The sequence below is a fragment of the Labrus mixtus genome, chromosome 21 (genome assembly GCF_963584025.1).
Source record: "Labrus mixtus chromosome 21, fLabMix1.1, whole genome shotgun sequence".
Taxonomy (NCBI): domain Eukaryota; kingdom Metazoa; phylum Chordata; class Actinopteri; order Labriformes; family Labridae; genus Labrus; species Labrus mixtus.
In genome coordinates this window covers 21,043,665-21,065,150 of record NC_083632.1, presented here as the reverse complement: position 1 = coordinate 21,065,150, position 21,486 = coordinate 21,043,665, and the positions used below count along the sequence as shown (strand labels likewise).

The 21,486-nt window shown below is 40.5% G+C and overlaps 1 protein-coding gene across 5 annotated transcripts; it reads right to left on the bottom strand.

The window, feature by feature from the left end:
* Positions 1 to 4,417: 4,417 nt before the first annotated feature.
* tom1l2 (target of myb1 like 2 membrane trafficking protein) lies at positions 4,418 to 21,231 on the bottom strand. 5 transcript variants are annotated; one of them, XM_061028931.1, is made up of 15 exons: positions 21,126 to 21,231; positions 20,636 to 20,720; positions 19,870 to 19,948; positions 19,514 to 19,663; positions 18,344 to 18,501; positions 18,108 to 18,246; positions 17,038 to 17,154; positions 15,363 to 15,496; positions 15,170 to 15,242; positions 11,996 to 12,167; positions 11,388 to 11,514; positions 10,933 to 11,008; positions 9,383 to 9,442; positions 8,555 to 8,591; positions 4,418 to 6,858 (listed from the first exon to the last, which is right to left on the bottom strand). In XM_061028931.1, exons 1-15 carry the CDS (start codon positions 21,175 to 21,177, stop codon positions 6,710 to 6,712), a joined length of 1,608 nt encoding a protein of 535 aa, XP_060884914.1. In that variant the 5' UTR covers positions 21,178 to 21,231; the 3' UTR covers positions 4,418 to 6,709. The 5 variants fall into 5 exon arrangements, with proteins under 5 accessions (XP_060884914.1, XP_060884917.1, XP_060884916.1 ...); XM_061028934.1 differs by having other exon boundaries at positions 15,191 to 15,242; XM_061028933.1 differs by having other exon boundaries at positions 18,108 to 18,254; positions 18,367 to 18,501.
* Between the last annotated feature and the right edge of the window lie 255 nt (positions 21,232 to 21,486).

Below are 21,486 nucleotides of genomic sequence, written 5' to 3'. Positions count from 1 at the left end.
CCAGGCAAAATTACCTCAAGCTAAGCTGCATATGGAGGCACCTATTACAAAACATTATGGGTGCTACAGAGGACCACACAGGCGCATGTTGTCTGGTGTTGAACAATGAAGCCAAAGCGGAAGTTAAAAAAACTGCAGTTCATCGAGTGTGCACTTGAGGCTGGCTTTCCACACAGCCCAACTTGAGCACATAAGCGCGTATATTTAGCCGACCATGACTCCCTGAAAATGAAAGACAGTAAAATGCTGCCTAGTGCAACAGAACATGCTGTGAATGACTCGATCAGGAGATGTGACCTGTGAGTTCATGATAATGCACAGGGGCACTGACTTATGCAGGGGTGGCCTTAAGTGTGAATCTATCATTCACACTTTCCAACTTCACCAATAATATCTACTATAACACAAGATAATAGCAAAAGCAACATTAGCTCAAATATTTAATGACACAAAAAGAACATTTATGTTCAAAGTTACAATTAAAAGTACTTGCATGCAAACTCCTGCACACTAACTTGTAATGTTTTGGTCCCCACACATTGCCAGTTAGTTCATTGCTAGTTAGACAGAGTGCATTACTTTCCTATTAACCTGTCTTATTAAATAGATAGCAACGTTTTTATTTAGCATTGAAAGAATAAATAAAAGAAAATATGTTACATTGATATGTAAAGAAAACTCTAAGCAGTCTTTGCACAAAAAAAGCTAATAGTTGGTTTTAAAACAAATTCTTACTCTGACAGGGTAAATAGCCACCTCTCTAGACCCGCCAGAGACAGGTGTTTCATACCTGGGATCTTTGTGTAAATGACTACAGATCTATTGTCTGTTTTTTGACAGTAAAAAGAGACCAGAGTCTGCAGTGCACAGCTTATTTGACTTCAGTTTTAAAATACATCTGTTCCTATTGTTCACTGATAATCCACTGAGCTATATTGGAATATCAGGCTTAATGCACGAACACAGTTTGATATTACATCATCACTTCTGTCCATAATGACCCGCACTGTTGCTTTCTGCTGTTTGGTGACATGACTGAGGTCTCCCTTTCACTTCAAGGTTTGTTATCATCTAAATGTTTTATTTTTAAAGAAAAATGAACATTAAGTCAATTGATTTGAGTTTGCTTTAAAAGATTATGAACATGTTAAGGCCTTTTGCGTGAAAGGCGTGAACATCGACAGTCCGAGTTATTTCCCTCCTCTTAAATCTCCTGTGAGGAATTTCTAGTTTGCATTGATTTTGGCGCCCCCTGTGGACAAAGCAGTACCTCTTAGCTCTTTGCTGTTCTTGTCCTTTCTTGTCTTTTAACAGTCTAGTGTGTCCCTAACTGGGAATCTTAGCAGGAGAAAAATGTGAACAAAAGCTTTTTCGGCAGCGTATACTTCAGCACACCTCATTTGACGACCCAAGCAGCTTTTTAATAATTCAAAATAAATATATCTAAATGATCAATCGTGTTGCTGATGGTCTTGTTTGCCTTTGTGGGTCATAAAGAGGAATTGTTGTGAATGTTTCGTCTCCTCACAGGAGCTTTAAGTTATCCTTTAACTGTTGTCCAACATTGATATCCTACTAATGAAGAGCATGTAACACCCCGAGGACTTTGACATTCACACGTCTCTACCCTTTGACATTTGAAAGCCCATACAGCAGGCACACCACTTTAACGCTGGAATATGCTTTTTTTATTTTTAAATGGCTTCAAGTGTGTGTGTGTCAGTAATGAGAAAATCAGCACAGCATGTCAATCAATGGCAGTCAGGAGACGTGTTTACACTTGGACTGTCCCTGCCAGGAACACAATTCAAGCAGCTGACTGGAGGCTTTTCTTTTTTTTTTGCCCAGATAGAAAAATGGAAACTAGGCAATTTAATAAAAAGGACCTGACATTCAAATGAAAATGTAAGTCACAAGTCTGCCAGACATGTGTTTGAATGTGTCAATTCTGATTTGACTTATAGCAAAGTATTTCTTACACTAGAAGGTAACAGTTTGTGTCTTTGACCCCCAGTCTGACATCAGCTGCAGCTAAAAACCAGCTTCAAACAACAGGAGAAAAACAAATAGTTAATTTTAAGTCCTTTGATAAAACAGACTTAAGTGATTTCTTGTTAAATGTACCACCCCCTAAGTCCCAATTTAATGGTTTAAAACAAAAATGTGAATGTTAATTCAACTTCACTGAGGAAAAAATGGTAGTACAACAGAGAAAATACTCTGAGTCCTGCATTCGACATATTTGATAGACGTAAATGCTGATAAGAAGTGAAATGTGTTACTGAGTGTTACTTAATGCAGACTGGTCCTTTCAAAGTAAAATGATTTAAATGATCTGATAATAATACTTGTTCATTTGTGTAAATGTTGCAGCTTGTTGAAGTGGATGCCTGTAGTGTATAGACTTGAGTTTACAAAGACTCACCTGCACATGAATATAAAATAACAGGATGTGTTCTCGTTTATCTTTATTCAAGTTAAAGTTCTGTTTTTAATTGATTCAAATCAGCAGGTAACCGGAGCTGTCAAATGAATGTAACTGAACTCAATATAACGTAGAGAAGGTGAGCTCATTGAAGTACAGTAATGTATCACATCTGGGCTGATTAATAACAGAACATTGTTAAATACTGAAAACAAGTCACTGACAGGAGATAAAATAAGATCTAAATAGATATTGATACTTCTAGAAGTATATGACATTTATAGCTGGTCAACTTTTTTTGTAAAGGTTTATTTTTGGGCTTTGTATGCCTTTATTTTGGAGACAGGAGAGTGGATAGAGTCAGACATCAGAGAGAGAGAGAGAGGGAGAGAGAGTGGAGAATGACATGCGGGGAAGGAGCAACGAGTCGGATTCAAGCCCGGGCCGTTCGCTTGGAGGACTATAGCCGCTGTACATAGGACGCACACACTAACCACTAAGCTACCGGCGCCCCGTATCTTACCAATTTAAAATCAAAGATCCAGTTTAAACTGGGTCAAATGACCTATATTTATCAAATCTTTACATTGTAAATCCCATCTCAATTCCCCAAATTCCCATTGTAGATAACTAGTAAATATTAAAAATGTATTACATGCCCCGCACACCCCAAATAATTGTGACATCAATTTTAGTACAAACTATTCCATGAATAAATACAGGGAAGAAGTAGGAAAACAGGGGTAACGTTGAGTGAATGAGATGCAGAAGAAGGTGTACAGTAAGAATCTGTGAGGTCGGAGTTGTTCTATGACCAAGTTCTGTGTTGCAGAGCAGATCCATTGCACTGTGAGCGTGACATGCAATGCAACTACAATGCACCACAGCTCTGGCCTACATTCCCCCTCGTATTGAACACATCCAGGAGGGCAGATCATCTCTCCGTCTACGCTGCTAAACAGGTGCAACAGCTGTCTATTCCACTATACCACTCAGTGGATTATTTCATCTACATGGTCTTCTTCTAACCGATCTGACCTCTGACACAAGTAGGGTGTGTGTGTGTGTGTGTGTGTGTGTGTGTGTGTGTGTGTGTGGTCAGGCTCTGTAGTCCAACCAGCAGGGTGTGCTAACAGGGAGCATGTGTTGTCTTGGGGGGAAAAGTGGCTCCTTGTTCTTCTCTTCAGTGAAGAAGTTCTTGAGAATCCAGCAGATCCACACACTGACTCTGCAACACACATTACTACGTTCAGGAAAATGAGAAGCACGGGAAATAGAATCAACATCTCTTTTTTTTTTTATCACTACTGGAGAACAAGCACAGTTATGGGGTGCTAAATTTAGAAACATTGGCTCATGATTATCATTACACAGTCAGCATTACACCAACAAGAGGCACATGGTTTGTTTTACTAAATGTCCACATGATTTAATTTTTTTTTTCTTTAGGAAATTTAAAATACATGGCAGAAAATGAAAGACATTTTTTAAATTATTACCTTTGGTTTTTTTTGGGGTGAAATTCTCCTTCAGAGAGAACATAAAAGGATCCATTTACCTTCAAGAGAGAGAGAGAGATCCAGCAGCTCTATTCGAGTGATATGAGTTCATAAAGATTCATGTGATAAAAGAAACAGCACATGTTGAGTCAGAGAGGATCCCTCTTCACTACTGTAGTCCAGTCCTCTGTCTGACAGGCACACCCCTCTTTTCTGTTTGACCGGGAAAAAACGCTCCAGTGACTGAGCCCAGGCTAGAGGGGCCACGTCTAGGATGAGGCGATTCCTGACAACCAATGGGGAAGCCCCTGGTGAGGGGCCCACCGGCCTCTAGAGAGAGACAGGAGGAGGGGGGGTGGATGGGTGTAAGGTAAATGGAAAGGGTTTACTACCGGTCATTCTAACCATCTGAAGAGGGAGAGGGATGGCACACCGAGGAGAAGACTGGAGAGATATTTTATTCAACAAAAAAAAATGACAACAGAACAAGCTTGCGGACACACTGCTAGTGTTTTATTAGAGTTCATGCAGAAGTCAAAAAACACAGAAAAAAAAAAGAGAGATGAGGCAACTCAGGAAAAGTAGCAGTCGCACAGCACAGCCTCCATTCTCAGCATCTTTTCATATCATTCAGAGACGCACGAGGAAACACATCGTTCTCCTGCAAAAAAAAAAGACAACTGATGGGAGTTTCAGGAACGCTCAGATTCAGTTTCACGTCACTGATATAAACCAGGATGATCAAACAGGAGAGTGACAACATGTATTCTTTAGAAAACACATTTAGAGGCGTGTTGCTTTTTTTCTCAATGAGCCGATATAAAGCTACAGAACAGCTGACACACACACACACACACACACACACACACACGTGTTGGACACTGAAACGAGGGAACAGAAGGAGGCTTCCCTTTTTAAAATGTGCAATGTTAATGCTTGTCAAAAGTGTTGAAAGGAAGTTAATGACGTCTGTTTTTTCATGTGCTTACAGTCCATTAAAGTAAGAGCAATAAAGACTAATAACCAGTATCCTTCATGAGATAAATGGGAGTCTCTTACAGCAAGAATCAGCTTTATAAACTCTGCGTGGACACAACAAGAATATCTAACAAACAGAACCATGACAAAGAGGATACATTAGCCAGCAGCAATGTACACATCGAAAGAAAATCCAGAAACACTCAAAACAAACAGCGTCTGTCCCTTAGAACAGCACATTTCATGTTTTCCTTATTACAATAAAATGATTAAAAATACTGATCTGAAGAGAAAAATAGCTCCAAATAAATAATTTCTACACTTCTGCTTCAATATTTCCCTCATTAATTACATTAGTGTTAAGTGATCTACTTCACACGTCCAAAGGTAACGCTGACGTCAAAGTGCGTGCTTGTTTTTTTTCCAGCTTGTTGTTTGTTGTAGAACATGTTGCATTAAATGTTGTCAAGGGAGCGCTCATTTGTAGTGCTGCTGCCGTGTCTGCAGCCAGCTCATTTCTGCAAACAAAATGTCACGTTGAAAGGTCAGCAGAGACGAAATAAAACGGGAGAAATGCACGGCACTAAACGTGCAAACAGCTTCTGTAGTGTGATTTTAATTACATCGCTGCACGTAAGAAACCGGATTATCAAGAGATGTCCTCCAAACATCCAGGTGAGAGCACAGATTTGGTCCTGTGAACGCAGAACACAAATAATACAGCGCAACCTATGCAAAAAAAAGAAAAAGAAAGAGATAAAACGTTCAGCTTGAAACAAGAGTAACTAGAGTATTTCTCTGCAGATGGAGTTACACACAAACTACCTTCAAAAATGAGTCAGACAGCAGCTTCAGGCTAAGAAAATCTCAGCAACGTAATCTCTTCGCACTGAACAAATCAGCACGTTCAATCAGAGAGAAATCGACAACACATTTGTTGGTTTGCAATGCGCAATGATGCCAATCGCAAAAAAAACTACATTCTCTTCTTCTCGTTCGGTTCATTTTTTAGTTAATGACGTTCCCTTTTCTCGTGAGCCCACTCAGGTACATCCCCTTTCGTCAGAGCAGCTGGATGATAAACCCCCCCCCTCCCCCTTTTCTTTTTTGTTTTACTCTGCATTAAATCAACATCTCTTTCATACATTATGTAGCTTAAATATACACACGACTAATAAACTCCACATTTGTCATTTACAGATTTACAGTTCAACTCAAGACTGACTGACTGACTTGCGAAGGGACTTGATACAAACACCAAAAACAATATCGTCTTAGGTCCGCATCCGGCCTACATTAACAACATAATATTTCTGTCTTTAATCATGAGAACGTAAATGATTGGGAGAGTTGCGTGGTGTTGATGCATGCTTTAAGGGCTTAGGTAAGAAAGTGATTCTCTACGGTTAACGAGGACAGCGGGTCACTTCTTTTATAAAACTTTTTTTTTTTTTTTTATGGATTAGCTGCAACAAGAAGCTCTGCAGTCCAAACAGGCAGAGGGAGATTCCTCACACCTAAAGAGGAAGGTGACAGCAGGGCCACCTCAAAGTCTATGACACACGTCACCATGTGTGGGAGATTCTTCTTCTGCTGGCGTATCAAAATAAGCTTTTCTGTGTGTTTTCTTCCCTTTCTGATGATACATTAACCCAAACACAAATGATTCCCTTTTTTTTTTTTTTTTTGGTTAGGAGAGCGTGTACAAATCTTTGTAGTGTAACTGATCAGTGTTGTGAGATGGGTGTGTTTTCAGTGTCAGGTCAGTCTCTCCTCGTGGGTGATGCAGCTTGAGAGGATGGAGGGTCTACATGGCCAGCAAAGAGTCCTCTGGCCGCTCTGGCTTTTTGCGGCTTGGGGTCCCCTGCCCCGCTCCTGGTTCGCCACTGGGGGGCGACGGTAGGCTCGGGGCCATCTCTGCTGCTTTGGCTCTCTCCTCTAGGAACTTATCGAACTCTGGAAATATATTTTTTTTTAAAGGAAGGAAGAGAATGTAAATTTGAGATGTGAAACAGTAAGTAGCTTTTAATCAAAATGTAGAGATTTATTCTTCTGAATGCTGATTTCTAGAGCTTAACTTTTCTTTACCAGACAAAACCAAGTAACTATAATCTTCTGTTCACATCTTTGTTAACAGAAGATTCCAGTAGTAAAGGAAGAATGTGCGACATGTTACACATAAATCATTCTATCTAAATGTCTCTCTGAGTCATGACTGTCTACAATAAGTGAGTAGCGCGAGTCACGCTGGCTGTGCTGTTGTCGGGCCGTGTTTACATCATGTTTACATGGCTTTATAGGAGGGGGGTTGGAGGTGTGCCGCTGGAGGAGAGCGGAGGCTTTAGAATAGCGGCGTTGTCTCCAAACAGCAGTTTGTTTTGGTTTCATGCTGATGCTCGAGGGCGACATCTACTGGATCAAAAAGTCGCACATTCTTCCTTTAAATAAATATTACTACATGATCACATTTTGCAAACTTTGAATACGGTTCATGAATTTGACTTGCGAAGGACAAACGGGCAGGAAAACAAACAGAGCACAGAGCAGGATGAATATCAAAATGGTCACAAATATATAACCTAGAGTTAATGTGTACGTGTAACAACAGCTGCACCCTCAGGTGCATTTGCATCTGCAATGCCAGTGAATAGTTAGTTTTATCGGGTTACATTTAACTACCGTCACCGCGCACAGGTAACCAATCAGAAGTGAGGATGTGGGGGAAAATTTGAACCTAAAAACTTTATTTCCTTAATTTTACAGATTTGTTTTGCACTATATCCTTTCTGCATTATTGCCTTTTTCTCTTTCTGGTACTCTTGTGTCTTTTTAGATTACATGTTCATCTGGCCCTGATTCACATTAATGATAATAATCCATCTAAACCAAAGCCTATCTGAGGGCTGTGTGTTGTCAAGGACCTCAAAATTCAATTTGATATCGATTCAATAATACACAGATGACAGAAATACATAATTCATTACAGTACCTTCTGATACTTGTTGTTGTGTAATCATGTGTGTATTATTTGTGTTGGTTTTAGAACACACTGACTCTAAAAATGTATTTTATTGTTTATTTCATTCTTTTACAAACAAAGTATGAAACATGAAAGTACAGGATGCTCTAAAGAGCACATCTGTTTAGCTGGTTGCTATGACAACGGCGACCTCAGAGGGTTTTATATAGTATAACTATAACTAGGCTTAAAGTGGGCCTTAGATTTTTGACAACACAAACAGCTTTAATATCTGTAGCTTTGGACAATACAGTAAATATGTTTTTACAATCAGATTCATTTAACTTTTTTAGTTTCAGTATGTGCAAATAAAGTCAATTTGAGCCTATTCCAGACGTTTACTTTGTTGACATCATACTTTATGACAGCAAAATGAAGTTTTAGTGCATCAGTTATTTGTTGTTGTTGTTTTTGCAGCCAGCCATGATAAATCCAATGTGGCAGTACGGTTAAACTTGCTCTGTGGTGAACACAAACTGAATTCTGTTGAAAAATGTTTATTTCTTAGAGCACAATTATTAAAAGTATCTGATCCGTGTATAGACTGGTATACTCACCATACAGATACCATGTTATAGACCCAATCAGTATGGGAACAACTCTTTATTTAAGAGGAGATTAAAGTTTGCCTACCTTCACTTGTCACGCCTTCTTCACCTTCATCTCCTTTCTGTTAAAGAAAATTTAAAAAAATGTCACACCTCAGAGTTTATTCTGCTTCAATTAATCCTCGCAAAACAGGACATTCATTATCTTTCTCATGTGCCAAACACCAATCAACATCACCGTGGAGATATTTCACACGCACACTCAAAACTTCAACACACAACACTGAGCCACTCACCCGATATTACCACCAAAACCAGAATACATTCTGCTCATGAATGTGATAAGGAATGAAAATCCACCAGTTGTTTCCCAACCAAACAGCTGGAACACCACTCAACAACGCATCCTGGACTTGTTGAAAAATGAGCATGAAGTTTTGCAGTGCTTTAGCAACCAAAACTCAAACCATTCCATACGGGAATCTAAATGTTGAAGGAGGACATAGTGGCTGCTGCATTGTTGACAGAGAAGCCAGTACATCAACACAGCATGTTTCCTTAATGTCGGATCATATAGTAAGGTCATTGTATGATTTAATGAATTAAATATCTGACATATTGGACCTTCACTCCCCCTCTGAGAGCCTCAGACCTCTTCAAAGTTTGTTTTATATCATTACTCTTTGCAAGCAAAACTCCATACTGATTTGACCACTTTGTCACTTTGTTGTTAGGAAGGTTTAGGTGAAGTAGGATATGAATCCATGACTGATCAAACAGTGAGGAAATGTGTGAGAAATGTGTTAATGTAAAAACACTTTCAAATTATGAAAGATTGAAACAGGATGAAAAAAGGAAAAGAGAAAAGGTGAGACAGAACTCCAGGCAGAAATAAAAATCATGATGGGCTCACCACATCAGTACACAGCCACTGCTCTATGTCATCCATAACAGAGGTCTGGCCTCGGACACCCTACAGTGGGGGGGGTGGGCAGCATCAAGACCAGGTGGAGGGGGCAGCAATGCCACAACAGAAACAAAACAAACAAAAAAAAACCCGCCCGAAACACAACAAAAAAATATATGATTTAAAGGAACTCAAATACAAACTCAGGAAGTATTTTGTGTGGTCAACAAAAAGAATTCAATATGTGTGGACGGACATGATGATGATGGCAGTCACAGCAGGAGATGACTGAGCGCATGCAGCAGCACATGATCAACCCTATGACCCCACAATTCAGTAGTGTAAAGTGTCAAAACAGGGTAAACACAAAGCCACACACACACATACTTTATTGGACAAGACAAAATCTGTGTAAGTAATTGTTAGTAAAGCATGAAAACGAGAGAAAGGTCTGCACACTGTTCAGCTCCCAATGGCTATGTATTTGATCGGGGCAACATTTCGATCTACAAAATGTCCCTCAGACAAATGTGGCAGGAGACAAACAGTCTTTTCTAGTGTGTGTCAAGAATCACTATCACCTGTTGATCAAGTCAAGAAAGGGACAACAAACATAGCAGAGGGTCGACATATACTTCAGGAAGAAGAAAAACCTCTTTGCATTTTACAATGTAGCACAAAAATAGATTTCAAACAAATGTTTGAGCTGGCAGAGGTTTATAGAAGTATCTAAATATTCCACAATGAGATACGCAAGGGAGTAAGCATATTTTCCTCAGGAAGATTTTGCAGATTGAAATGTTGCCCTGTAAAAAAATAAAATGGTAAAAAACAGTGTGCTGATCTTTCTCTTTTAATCTGCAGTTAGTCAATGTTTAACCCTGCACCTTATTTGCATTTTGCCTGGATGTGCACACCACACACTAGTTCTCACTTTTAGTAAAGCGTGAAACACAACAGCCAAGGGGTCACACAGATTTATAACCAGCCAGCAGGAATTGTAGCCAGAGTATTTAAACCATATGGGGTTAAGACTGAAGGTGAGTAAGAAAAAATATTCTCAAAGTTAAGCTAAAAATGTGTTTTTTTCAATTTTAATTAAGCGATTATCATCATCAAGCAGCACAAGCAAGAGCAACGGTAGGGCTGGGCGATATGACTAAAAATATTATGGCGATAACAAATTTCACATTATCATCGATAATTAGCATGATAAATGTTTAATCATTATTTCTTTCATAATTTAAAGGCAGATTTTTGCTCCTGAGTGAAAGTTGAAGAAACCAGATGGTTAATTGTGGTTTCATTATTCCTTATTGTCAGAACATGACAAGCTATACCTAAACAGAGGAACATTTCACCATCATAAAATCAGTGCGGTGCTGGAAAATGCCAAGAAAAGTTATATCGCGATAATTATTGTTTTATCGCCCAGGACTAAGCCAAGCTGTCTGTTTAATCATGGTGCATACAATCAACACCCTCCAGATGTTTTCTTACGAAGACACTGAAAATTAAAAGTCCACAGCAGACACACAAACGCCACAGAGACTCACCGCTCCTGCAGTCGGCTGTACGACTTCCAGAGTGGGAGGAAGGCTGTCTGGGACTTTGCTGTCTTCGGCTGTAGATCTGAAACAAGAGGAAGGGATAGACTGTTTAAAGCCAACACACTAATTATCATTTGAGCCGCAGCACAAGACAAATAATAATAATAATAACGATACATTCACACAAACACAACAAGGGTTCTACCCCTTCAGGGCTGAACCCTAATCAAAACAACACAGTTGAATAAGTCTGTGTGACATTTCTATATTTTTTTATACCATTTCTATGTGCTGTTGGTCACAAAATGATTCATTATAGGCCTCAAAATGACCATGACATCCTATGAGATTCAACTTCTATCACCTCTGCATGAAACACTGAATCATTCGATATACTTTGACGTCATAGAAAATGATGAAATGTAGTTTCAAGAAGACATTTCTGACGTGTCCTTCCTTACGTCTTGTTCGGCTCAGGCAGAGTTCCAGTCCTGGTTTGAGCAAACACATCAAAGTCATCCTGAGCAGGAGGAGGCTTACAGCTGGACAGAGTGCTCAAGGTGCTGCTCACACTGTCTGCACCCACGTCTGGAGGGGGACAAAAACACCATTATCAGTCACAAAGCAGTCACACAATTATCACTATATTGTCGCAATTCATCCAAGGACAGCCGGCAATAAGCAATAAATGGTCCCATGGTAAATAAATCAGGTTGCTTGCAATGGGTGATGGTGGTGGCTGCTCTTGTGGTTATGATGGTGCGTGTCACCATTTTAGCTGTATGTTGGTAAATAGGATGCAGCCAACTTTTTAGATGAAAAAATAGGTAGAAATAGAGCATCTTATTCACCAGATTTGACAGTATATTATCTCTTACATAACAAAAACACAGTAATAAATACGTTGAATTTACAAATGTAGAAACTGTTTTAAGAAATGTTTGTGAGCTCTTTGCAAAAAGGATTTAAAAAAAGTTCCTATACAGCAGTCATGTATGTTAACGTAGTACATTATGTGATGTCAGAATGAGCCCTACAGTAAGCAAATGTCTGAGTGTGTACAACGTACCAAGACCGGCCAGGCGAGAGGCCAGGGTGGCCGGGGAGGAGGGCCTCCCTGCCGGGGCTGTGATGGCGGGGGGCAAGCTGGTCGGGGCTGCAGCGCTGGGCATGTTGCTGACCACCGCAGGGGAGCCAGGGCCGAGGTCTATGAGGTTATCTTCTGTAGCCTCACTCAGAACCTAAGGCAAAAGAAAACACACAGTAACACTCCTTTTATTTTGTATTCTAAGAGAAGGACTCGGGGATTCTGGATCATGAGCAGCAAAACAAATCCTTTGGTGGGAGGCTAAGGAGAGGTAGGAAACAGAATATAGTCATTTGACTGTCTTAAAAAATATATATTTCAGAACAAAAATGGTGGTTAAAAATAAAAGGCATGATGCATTATGAGAAAAAGTAGACAAAAAAAGGTGGTGGTTAGCTTCAGGAGAGCATGAAAATGTCAAACTGAGGAAATTGAGTACCTTCTGGAAAAACGGTTTCTTAAGGGGGAAGGATGAATTGTGCAAATCCTAATTAATTCTTAATCTACTGTTGTTTTCATTGTTAGAAAAGTGAGTTATCTTGAAGGTCAAAACAGTCCCCTTAAGAAGGTCGAAATACAGCAGGGAGGGAGAGGGGAGATTGAATATTTGGTCCTGGAGGTTTAAGCCGTTACTGTTTTAAGCATTAGCTTGTGTCACTGTAGTCTATCTCCAGGTTCATCATATCATAAAAAACTAAGTCAAAACATGCCATATGGGGGTGATAGATACTAGTGGAGGAGGCAGGGCCCATATTATTCAGCCATGTTTTTTTACAGTCACTGTGGGGTGAGCAGCTCTGATCGTTCAGGGAGGTCGACAATATTTTCATACTTGCCTGTCTCAGCTAGCCACAGAAAAACAGAAGAACAGAAAAGAACAGAAAGGAAGAGACAGTGAATACCAGTAACATGCCTGTGCAGGGACACAATGTAATGACATGACAACTGTGAATGATACAACGTGTCTAAATACAACTGGAAACCCAATGAGGAGTTTTGTATGTTCCAAAGGAGTTTTAATGCGTGTGTTCATAGGATAAACTTGCTGTGGGTATTTCGATTGTTGTGTTTAACTGAGAAAATGTTGCAATCTCAAGGTCCTGTTGAGATTGCACAGGATACTGCATGGATGATGGAACCCTACTTTCAGTATTTGTAAAGCAACTTTACAAGACAACTTTCTTCTGCACATGTAGGTTTACAAAATAAAATACTTCTATGTTTCTAATACAGCGAAACGTCTGAAACATTCTCCATGAGAGATAATATTTCTGGGAAATATTACTGCCTTAAATGAATGGTACAATAAAATATTTTATACACACTGTATTTACAGTCACAAAAAGTTTAAATTGTTGTGATTGCAGGAAAGATTTAGAGTGGGACATCACTGTTAAAAGGTCACATATTTTCCTCCTCTTCAACCAGTTTAAATAAGTCTCAAAGCTACCCAAAACATGTGTGTGAAGTTTCTTGATCTAAATCCACTCTGATCATGTATTCGATCATGTCTATAAACCCCTCTATTTCAACCCTGCTCAGAACAGGCTGTTTCTGTGTCTACAGCTTTAAATGCAAATGAGCTGTTTGACCACGCCCCCTCTCTGGAAGGGCTTGGGTGTCTCTGGCTTTTTCTCCCTCCGTGCCCTATTGTTTACGGTGAGAAGGCAGACTCAGAGGGCAGAGCAAACACCTAGCTGTGGGAGTGTCACCCACCTGGGGGAGGGGCTACTGCTAGGCCTGGGCATTAAAACCATAACAATAATTATCGCAATGTATTTTTTCTCAATATAAATATAAAAATGTTCAATAAAAGTTTGATAGATTTGAACCTGTAATTACACCACCCAGACACTGGGAATGGGGGGCGCTTATGCACCTAAAAAGCTAGTTCACACCCGACATTAAAGACAAGAATAAAAATACAACAAACAGCCAATCATGTCGCAGGGATATGGGTAGGCAGAATTACCATTAAACACTGCAGCGCAGTTACCACCAACTCTCTGAAACAGTTATAAATTCACTCTAACTGTGTGTGGCTGTCAGGGCTTGTATGACTACCCAAATGTAGTCAAACTTCCTGCTTGGAATTTGCACAAACAGCCCCTGAGCAGGAAGACACTAAAAGCTCCGCAGCCCAGTTCGGGGTTTATTTAATGTTTTTATGTGTTCCTTTAGATTTAGACCATTAGCAAAAGGATTACAAGGATACATTACACAGAAGTACATTTTCCCCTTATTGTATAAAGAGATGAAGCAAGAATGGTCTCTACTGCTAGCCGCCCCAGGCATGGTATGTACAGCACATGGACCTGTTTAGAAAGTAAAGGAATGACTTGCTTATTTCATGGAGGCTTTGACAAAGCTTGAAAATCAGGAAACAGTAAGGCTGAAAGGCTGTAAAACAAAGTAAAACAGGAAACAAGAAATGAAAGGGAAAAAAAAGTATTTTAGGTGATGCTAATTGAAACAAGGCTTTCAACACTGTTGACAAAAGTTTTTGGCTGATAGTTCAGAAATCACCCTTTAGGAGAACCGCACTCCATAGACCAGACTGTTGGTTGTACTTCGCCCTGGCACAGAGAACAAGAAGTTCTTCTCCAAATAAAAAGTGGCTTTCTTCCAGTACTTGCCAAAATTCAGAGACTCTGCTTAGCATTGATTACTGCATCGTCACAGGCGATATTTGCCCATACTGGACACTAGTGGTAAACACACCAGGCCTGCTCTGACTGTACTGGGGTGGGGGGGTCAGACTTCCCCAGGATGGACTGAATGCACATAAATGAATGCATTAGCTTGATGCTAACACATGGTGGAAAATGCCTTGAACAGAATTGTCATTTCAAATTAGGTAATTTACTTAATACCATTAAAAATTTCACATGCGTTCATACTTACAGGCATTTCATTTTCTAAACTCCGTGGAGACTAACTTAAAAACCTGCTAACTCATGCTAGTCTGGCCTGCTGCTCTGATCCAGTGACACTGCATGACTCGCTCTTTATGACTCAGTTATGGGAACTGCCTGGGTAATTGATGGATAACAGCATTAATGCCTGATATGACTTGTAATGCAACATGCAGTCCACACTACTGACACAGAAACATCAGTCACTAAAAAACAAACAGGTGATGCAATGTTTCCCCACCTGAGAGACTGACTGACTCACCCCATTGTTCACACTCTGAGCTGCAGACCTCCCGGACCTGAACCTCTCATACCTGAGGCAAAAAAAAAGACCATGAAAGAAATGAGAAGGACTTCTTAACTTGACTTAACCAAACGTGTGCAAACAGACCAAGGTGTTGTTTGTATGTGTTTTTTTCTCCGTTTATTCTAACCTTTCGTAGCGTAGGAAGATGTTATTAAGGTCATCGTTGACGTGCAGCAGCTCCTCAGTCACTGCCTCGTTGGAAACACAAGAGATGAGCTCCATTATCCTCTGCTGCATGGCTCTGCAGGTCCTGTTCAGCTCCTAGAACATGCACGAGCACAAAGTGTATAAACGTAAGAACACACAGATGCATATTGGTCTGAGATAACTGTTTTCTCCTGCTGCTTCATTCTTAAGTTAAAATATTTGACTTTTAGATTTGTTCATCCACACAATATTCAGCCAGCGTTGCAGTCGAGTCATCAAACCTCCAGTTGGGTCATGAGTCCCTAGTGCTCATGTCAGAGTTGAGTCAGAGTAAAAATAAATAATCAGAGTCGAGTCTCCATCACCCGAGTCCTCAAGGTTAGATTATGAGGCGAGTTCCAAGATGGGCTTGAGATTTTCACTTTAGCACAGTAATATATTTATTTGATGCTTCTAATTTGAGCTTTCACTCTCAGTTATCTGTGAGTCTTCATGTTTGTCTTACAGGCTGTGAAACTGTTCAAACACAGATCCAAATGTATCGTTAAATTATTATAAATTATCTTGAACCGTGCAAGCTTTCAGGTGATGTTTTATTGTGTTGTGTTTATTGATATATTCTTCAACTCTTTACTTTAAATGTTCAGAGAAGCTGTTTAAAGCAGCTGTAGAGGTTCCAATGTGTGCAGTGATGTCACTGCAGCAAATAAGAGACATTAGAGCAGCCGGACCAAAAACTGTTGTAAACTGTTGTAATGCGACAGGACAGAGGGAATCCATCAGAGAGGACTGATCAACTTTAAGCATCTACAATAAAAAGGTTGAAAACAGCTCTGATGAAGCTCTGGATTGTAAGGAGGATGGCTGTGTCACTCCAAACTATTTCACTGTATGAACCACGACTGTCTGAGTGGGAGCTTTTGGATGTGTAGAAAAGGTGTTACATCTGATTCTTAGGGATTCTGTTGCAGGTCATCAGATTTTTCAGTTTCAGCACTGTGCATTGTGCATAAATGCGCACCGGGCCACTCTCGGGTAGACACACCTATCATCGCTGCTGCGGTGTGATCGCTGAAGGTGTCTAATGAACTCAAAAATACAAATCTTATGACGCAGCTTGCCCAGTCCATAGTCATATGACTGCAATCCGTGCATCACAACTCAAACTGTGAACAAGCATGCAGGTGAACACGTGTGTAAGCATTTTCTTAAGACTCAAAACACTGTTAGGGCCTTATTTTAAAAACATGAACCCAGTCTTAACCAGTAAGTCGTAGTCTTCCTCTCTATATTCTGAGTCCATATATTATGAGCATTAGTGCACACACACACACACACACACACACACACACACACACACACACACACACACACACACACACACACACACACACACACACACACACACACACACACACACACACACACACACACACACACACACACACACACACACACACACACACACACACACACACACACACACACACACACACACACACACACACACACACACACACACACACACACACACACACACACACACACACACACACACACACACACACACACACACACACACACACACACACACACACACACACACACACACACACACACACACACACACACACACACACACACACACTTCTTGCCTGTAGTAGTTCATAGTCTGAAGCATCTTCCTGTCCTGGCACCATCTCAGTCAACATCTCTGACATCACCTTTGTGTTTCCGCGAACAATGTCCAGCTCGCTGCGCAGCCGGCAGATCTGGATGTCAGAGTGAACAAAAAACTTTTTGTGTACATAGTTTCTTAATTCTTAAAATATAAACCGCAAGAAAATGTTTCAAAGCTGAATGAGGCTAACACTCATTACAAAAACACTTAAGCTACCTGTTAACCTCAGTCAGTTATAAAAGGAAACATAACAACGCATGTGTAATTACACAAGTGAGCACATAGGGTGAAATAGTTACAGCTGACGTAGTTAGCAACAAGTATGAAAACAAAGATGAGATATTTCACTAAAAGTAACAAATAAATTGAGAAGAAAAATACACTATGATGAAACAGATACACACTTCAAACAGTTATCTTAAGTAACAAATAAAAAGGTTGAGAGGTGAGCTCAAGGTTATGAATTAACAGTTGAAACTTCTATGTAAAAGTAACATACAAAGCGTAAGCGCTAGTTAGCTCAAGGTATGAAAAAAAAAACATTCACAGACTTTCTAAAGTTTTGAGCACACTTTTGGAAAAGAACTTTAAGCTCCAGTGAGGAGTTATTAACATAACACAACTATAAAGGCAAAAAGGCCAAAAACAAAACAAAAAAATACAAATTACACATAGGGTTGTTCAATTATGGCAAAAATGTCGACATAATAATTCATGTTTAGTAAAATCCAGCTGGTAAGAAATGATAACTGTAGTGGATACATAGGTGCTTTAAATCATTTGTCAGGGCTTTCAAGGGATCATGTGACAAAATAAGAATGGGATTGGCAACTATTTACTTGAAACAGTTAAACTAAGCAGTAGTACATTGTTTTTATTTGTTTTGCGTTGTGACCCATCATTGTGACCTGTGTGGAGCCAAATAAAAATCACAAAAATGTAGGAGTCTGTCCTGCTGTGAGGGACGGGCAGGCTGCTACAGCACGCTTACATATTCTGAAACGACTGTTTGGATTTAGTGTGCTTGTGATAAGAACATTCTACCTGTTCAGGTGTAGGATTTATGGCTCCAGATGCCAGGATGTTGGGGACCTGAGGGGCTGTGTAGGCTGGTGGGACAACTTGTGGTGCAGGCTGTGTAGCGGTGCTGTACTTATGAAGGGTGGTGTCGCCCTCTGGAGCAGTTGCCACCTAGATACAACAGAGAAATAAGAGGAGTTATGAGAAATTATCTCACAATAAGTTTGGTCTTTACACAGAAACCTTTGTCCACATTTAAGCTGCTTAATGAGTTGCTTCCTACCCCTTGAGGTGTGTGTATAGGTGACAGGGTCTCCAGGTCTGACATGGGGAACTCGATGCCTTTCCTCTTCAGCTCCTCGTAGATTTGGACAACGCCTGTGAGGTCCGGACTGCTCCTGAATGCATCAGCCCATGCCTGGAGAAGGAAGAGACAAAAAGAAATGCAATGGTTAAAGGGAGAGACAAACACGGCAAACAAAGCCGGGGGATGTCAGACTACTAAAAGAGGCCTGTTCTCTGATCATTTCTGTTTGTCTGGCTTGAATAAGTTCAGTCAGAAAACCACACAAAGCTGTTTGCTTCTCTCTCTCATGATTGGACCGGATGAAGCTAAATTGGGCCATTACAAGAGCTTAAACACATGACACACTTTAAAGAAAAATAGCACAAGGACTTTGAAGGAGGTCTTTATCCCCAAAGTGTTACACTGAGTCACTTCATCCACAAGCTTAGATGAGCTCACGTTTAAATTGCATACTTTTGTTTCCAGCTTTGGATGAAAAACTACATAAAAGCAATAAAAGTCAACTCCAACTGGAAAGATTTTGGCTAGCACTATTTACTGTGTAAACAAGCACTTTTTCTAACAACTGCAGAGTACACACATCGGCACCTAAGGGAGGAGAAAGGTTGTAAGGGAGCAGCATAACACAACCGCAGTCATGTTGGCCAACACTGTATTACACATTGTGCAAAAAAGGCATGTCAACAATACTCTTTCTGTTGTATGAAGGGAGTGCTCGTCAATTCATTTTCCCACAGTTTTCCAATCTCACCCTCCTCTTTAAAAAAAACCTTGCCTTTCTAATGTCCAGACAAACAAGGAACAATTTGACGGTTGTTGTACAGTACCCCCCCTCCCCTCCCCTACACTCCTCTCCTCCTGGGTTCATGCTGTTAGCTGTGGTCACATGGTTTCCCTGGAGGAAATAAGAGCCCAGCAGGGTTACCTGAGCTATGACAGGTAACTAGAGCTGCAGCCCCGGAGACACTGTACTTTACCTGAGGCTTTGCCTGTGATGGACAGGAGGCCTGCTGCACAACCACACATACTGTAATACACGCCTAAACCCCATTCAAACTCTCACCAACTCAGTTAGAGACACACGTTTTATCTATGACATTAGGTTATTTATCTGTTATTTTACCTGTATCAGGGCGAGGACTTTATCTTGAACGATTGTAGGCGGGTTGTTTTTAGGTGAGATGATTTTTACAAGTACGCCATCCACAAAGTCCCTGCTAGTGACCAAGGCATGAAAACGATGGCCGCAGTTCTTCACACACGTCTCCAGAACCTGATGGGTGCAGAAAAGAAACTTTGGAAATAATATTTTGGATGCAAATTTTGTGTGAATGTCAATAATATGGGCCCCAAGTTATTTGCCCAACATACTTTTACACTGCTTGAGGGAAAAATGTTATTTCCGTCATACAGGGAGTTCTTGCTGTATATACTGTAAACACAGTGGTGATGACCTTCGTCTGTCCACACTGAACTCACCGTTAAAGCCAACATCACTTCTTTATAGTTCCTGTTTCCATTCAGCCTCTTCTTCACTGCTCTAATGGCATCCTTTGGCCTGCACACGGACAAATAAACACACAAGCAGAAGCACACATTATGGATAGTTCAGTGCCTGCAGCTTTTAAAGAGACTGGTTTTCCTAGGGAAAAACACAATTATCAAGAGAGACTTTAAAGCTGAGGGAAGGCGATGATTCAGTCAAGTACAAAGACTGGGAAGCTTAATACAAGGTGCAGGTGTATGTCAATGATTCTTTGACAATCCCCCCATATGTGATTGTTTTGACATAAGGTGGTAATAATTCACTTCTTAAGTCTCTGCCAGCTACAACAGGTCAAAGCAGCTACACAGCAGTGGGTGTATGCCACCGCTTGTAGAAGAGAAAAGTAGAGTCAGACTTTTATACTACTGTTATAAAGCACAGAGCACAGGTCTAGACCCACCTAAGCCAGTTTACAACCTGCTAATCAAACAAGACCTGGACTTCACACACACCAGCTTAAACATACAGTACAAGGTTAATGGAGGGATGAGATAAGCAACGAGGCCTTGCATAAATCCACTTTGCACAGCCAGAGCCAGGCTACTTCTTTTAGTCTGACACAGATGCAACAGGAAACGGACTAGCTTTGATGGTGTATCTCATTATGTAAACAGCAAATCAGCACCGGCACAAGGAAGACAGGTGCACATAAGAGCAAAGATCAATAAGTGTGTGTATTGATTTTCTCCAGTTACTCACCCATCCTCTGTTTCATTGATGATGTCACATATTTCCATGTTCAGGGTCCAGTCTTCACTTTGCAGGGAGCCATCCGTTGCTCTCTCTGGATAACATATATGATGTGTTAGGGGGAAATGACCCATGAAGGCGCCCCAGTAACTAACAGAAGATCAACTCATTAAATGACGATGAAAGGTGGCTTACTGACTGTTAGCTGACTAAGCTTTTAGTCGTCATTTAAGGTTTATATAATTGAATTCATTAATGAGTTAAGCGCTGACCTATGACAAAAACACACCTTTAATTAGTTAGGGATATGTTTGTCACACTGGCAGCAGATATAAACATTACTACAGGTTAGCTAGGCGGCTAACGGGTTCCAGCTGTAACATTAGCATGCTAACAGTAGCGAGCCCGTGAACGGATATCGCACAAACTAAATACATTTCCTGGACAATTATACATCTGTCTTCACGCAGTGTAGCATCAGAAACATATGGTTACTCACCAATGCAATGCCCCACTGGGGTACTGAAAGGGTTTCCCAAAAGGAACTCCATCTTGCTCGACAACAAACAAGTCAGTCCATGGGATGATGATGATACATGAGGAAACGTTCTCTAAGACCCGCCCACAGATCGACGTCACTGGCCTGGAGAGTCTGACCTGAAGCCTGATTGGACAGCTGGGACGCTCATCAAGAGAGTCGGGCGGTTGTAAATAAAACGCATCAAAGGTCGCATCAATAAAAGTTCAAATGGCTTTTTATGACTGTGACACCCATGGTGATATGAAATGATGCGGATTGTGAGTAAATCATAATAATCTTTGCTGACATATTTTTTTAAAGTTGGAAAATACACAAAGTC

What these genes read in the sequence shown, in the direction of transcription:
- tom1l2 (XM_061028931.1), bottom strand. Translation starts at nt 21,177, where the DNA reads ATGGAGTTCCTTTTGGGAAACCCTTTCAGTACCCCAGTGGGGCATTGC. An exon ending in CTCTCGCCTGGCCGGTCTTG is followed by an intron (nt 11,515 to 11,995) that starts GTACGTTGTACA and finishes GTCCCCCTCCAG; the next exon opens with ACGTGGGTGCAGACAGTGTG. An exon ending in AGAAGGCGTGACAAGTGAAG is followed by an intron (nt 6,859 to 8,554) that starts GTAGGCAAACTT and finishes ATATATTTCCAG; the next exon opens with AGTTCGATAAGTTCCTAGAG.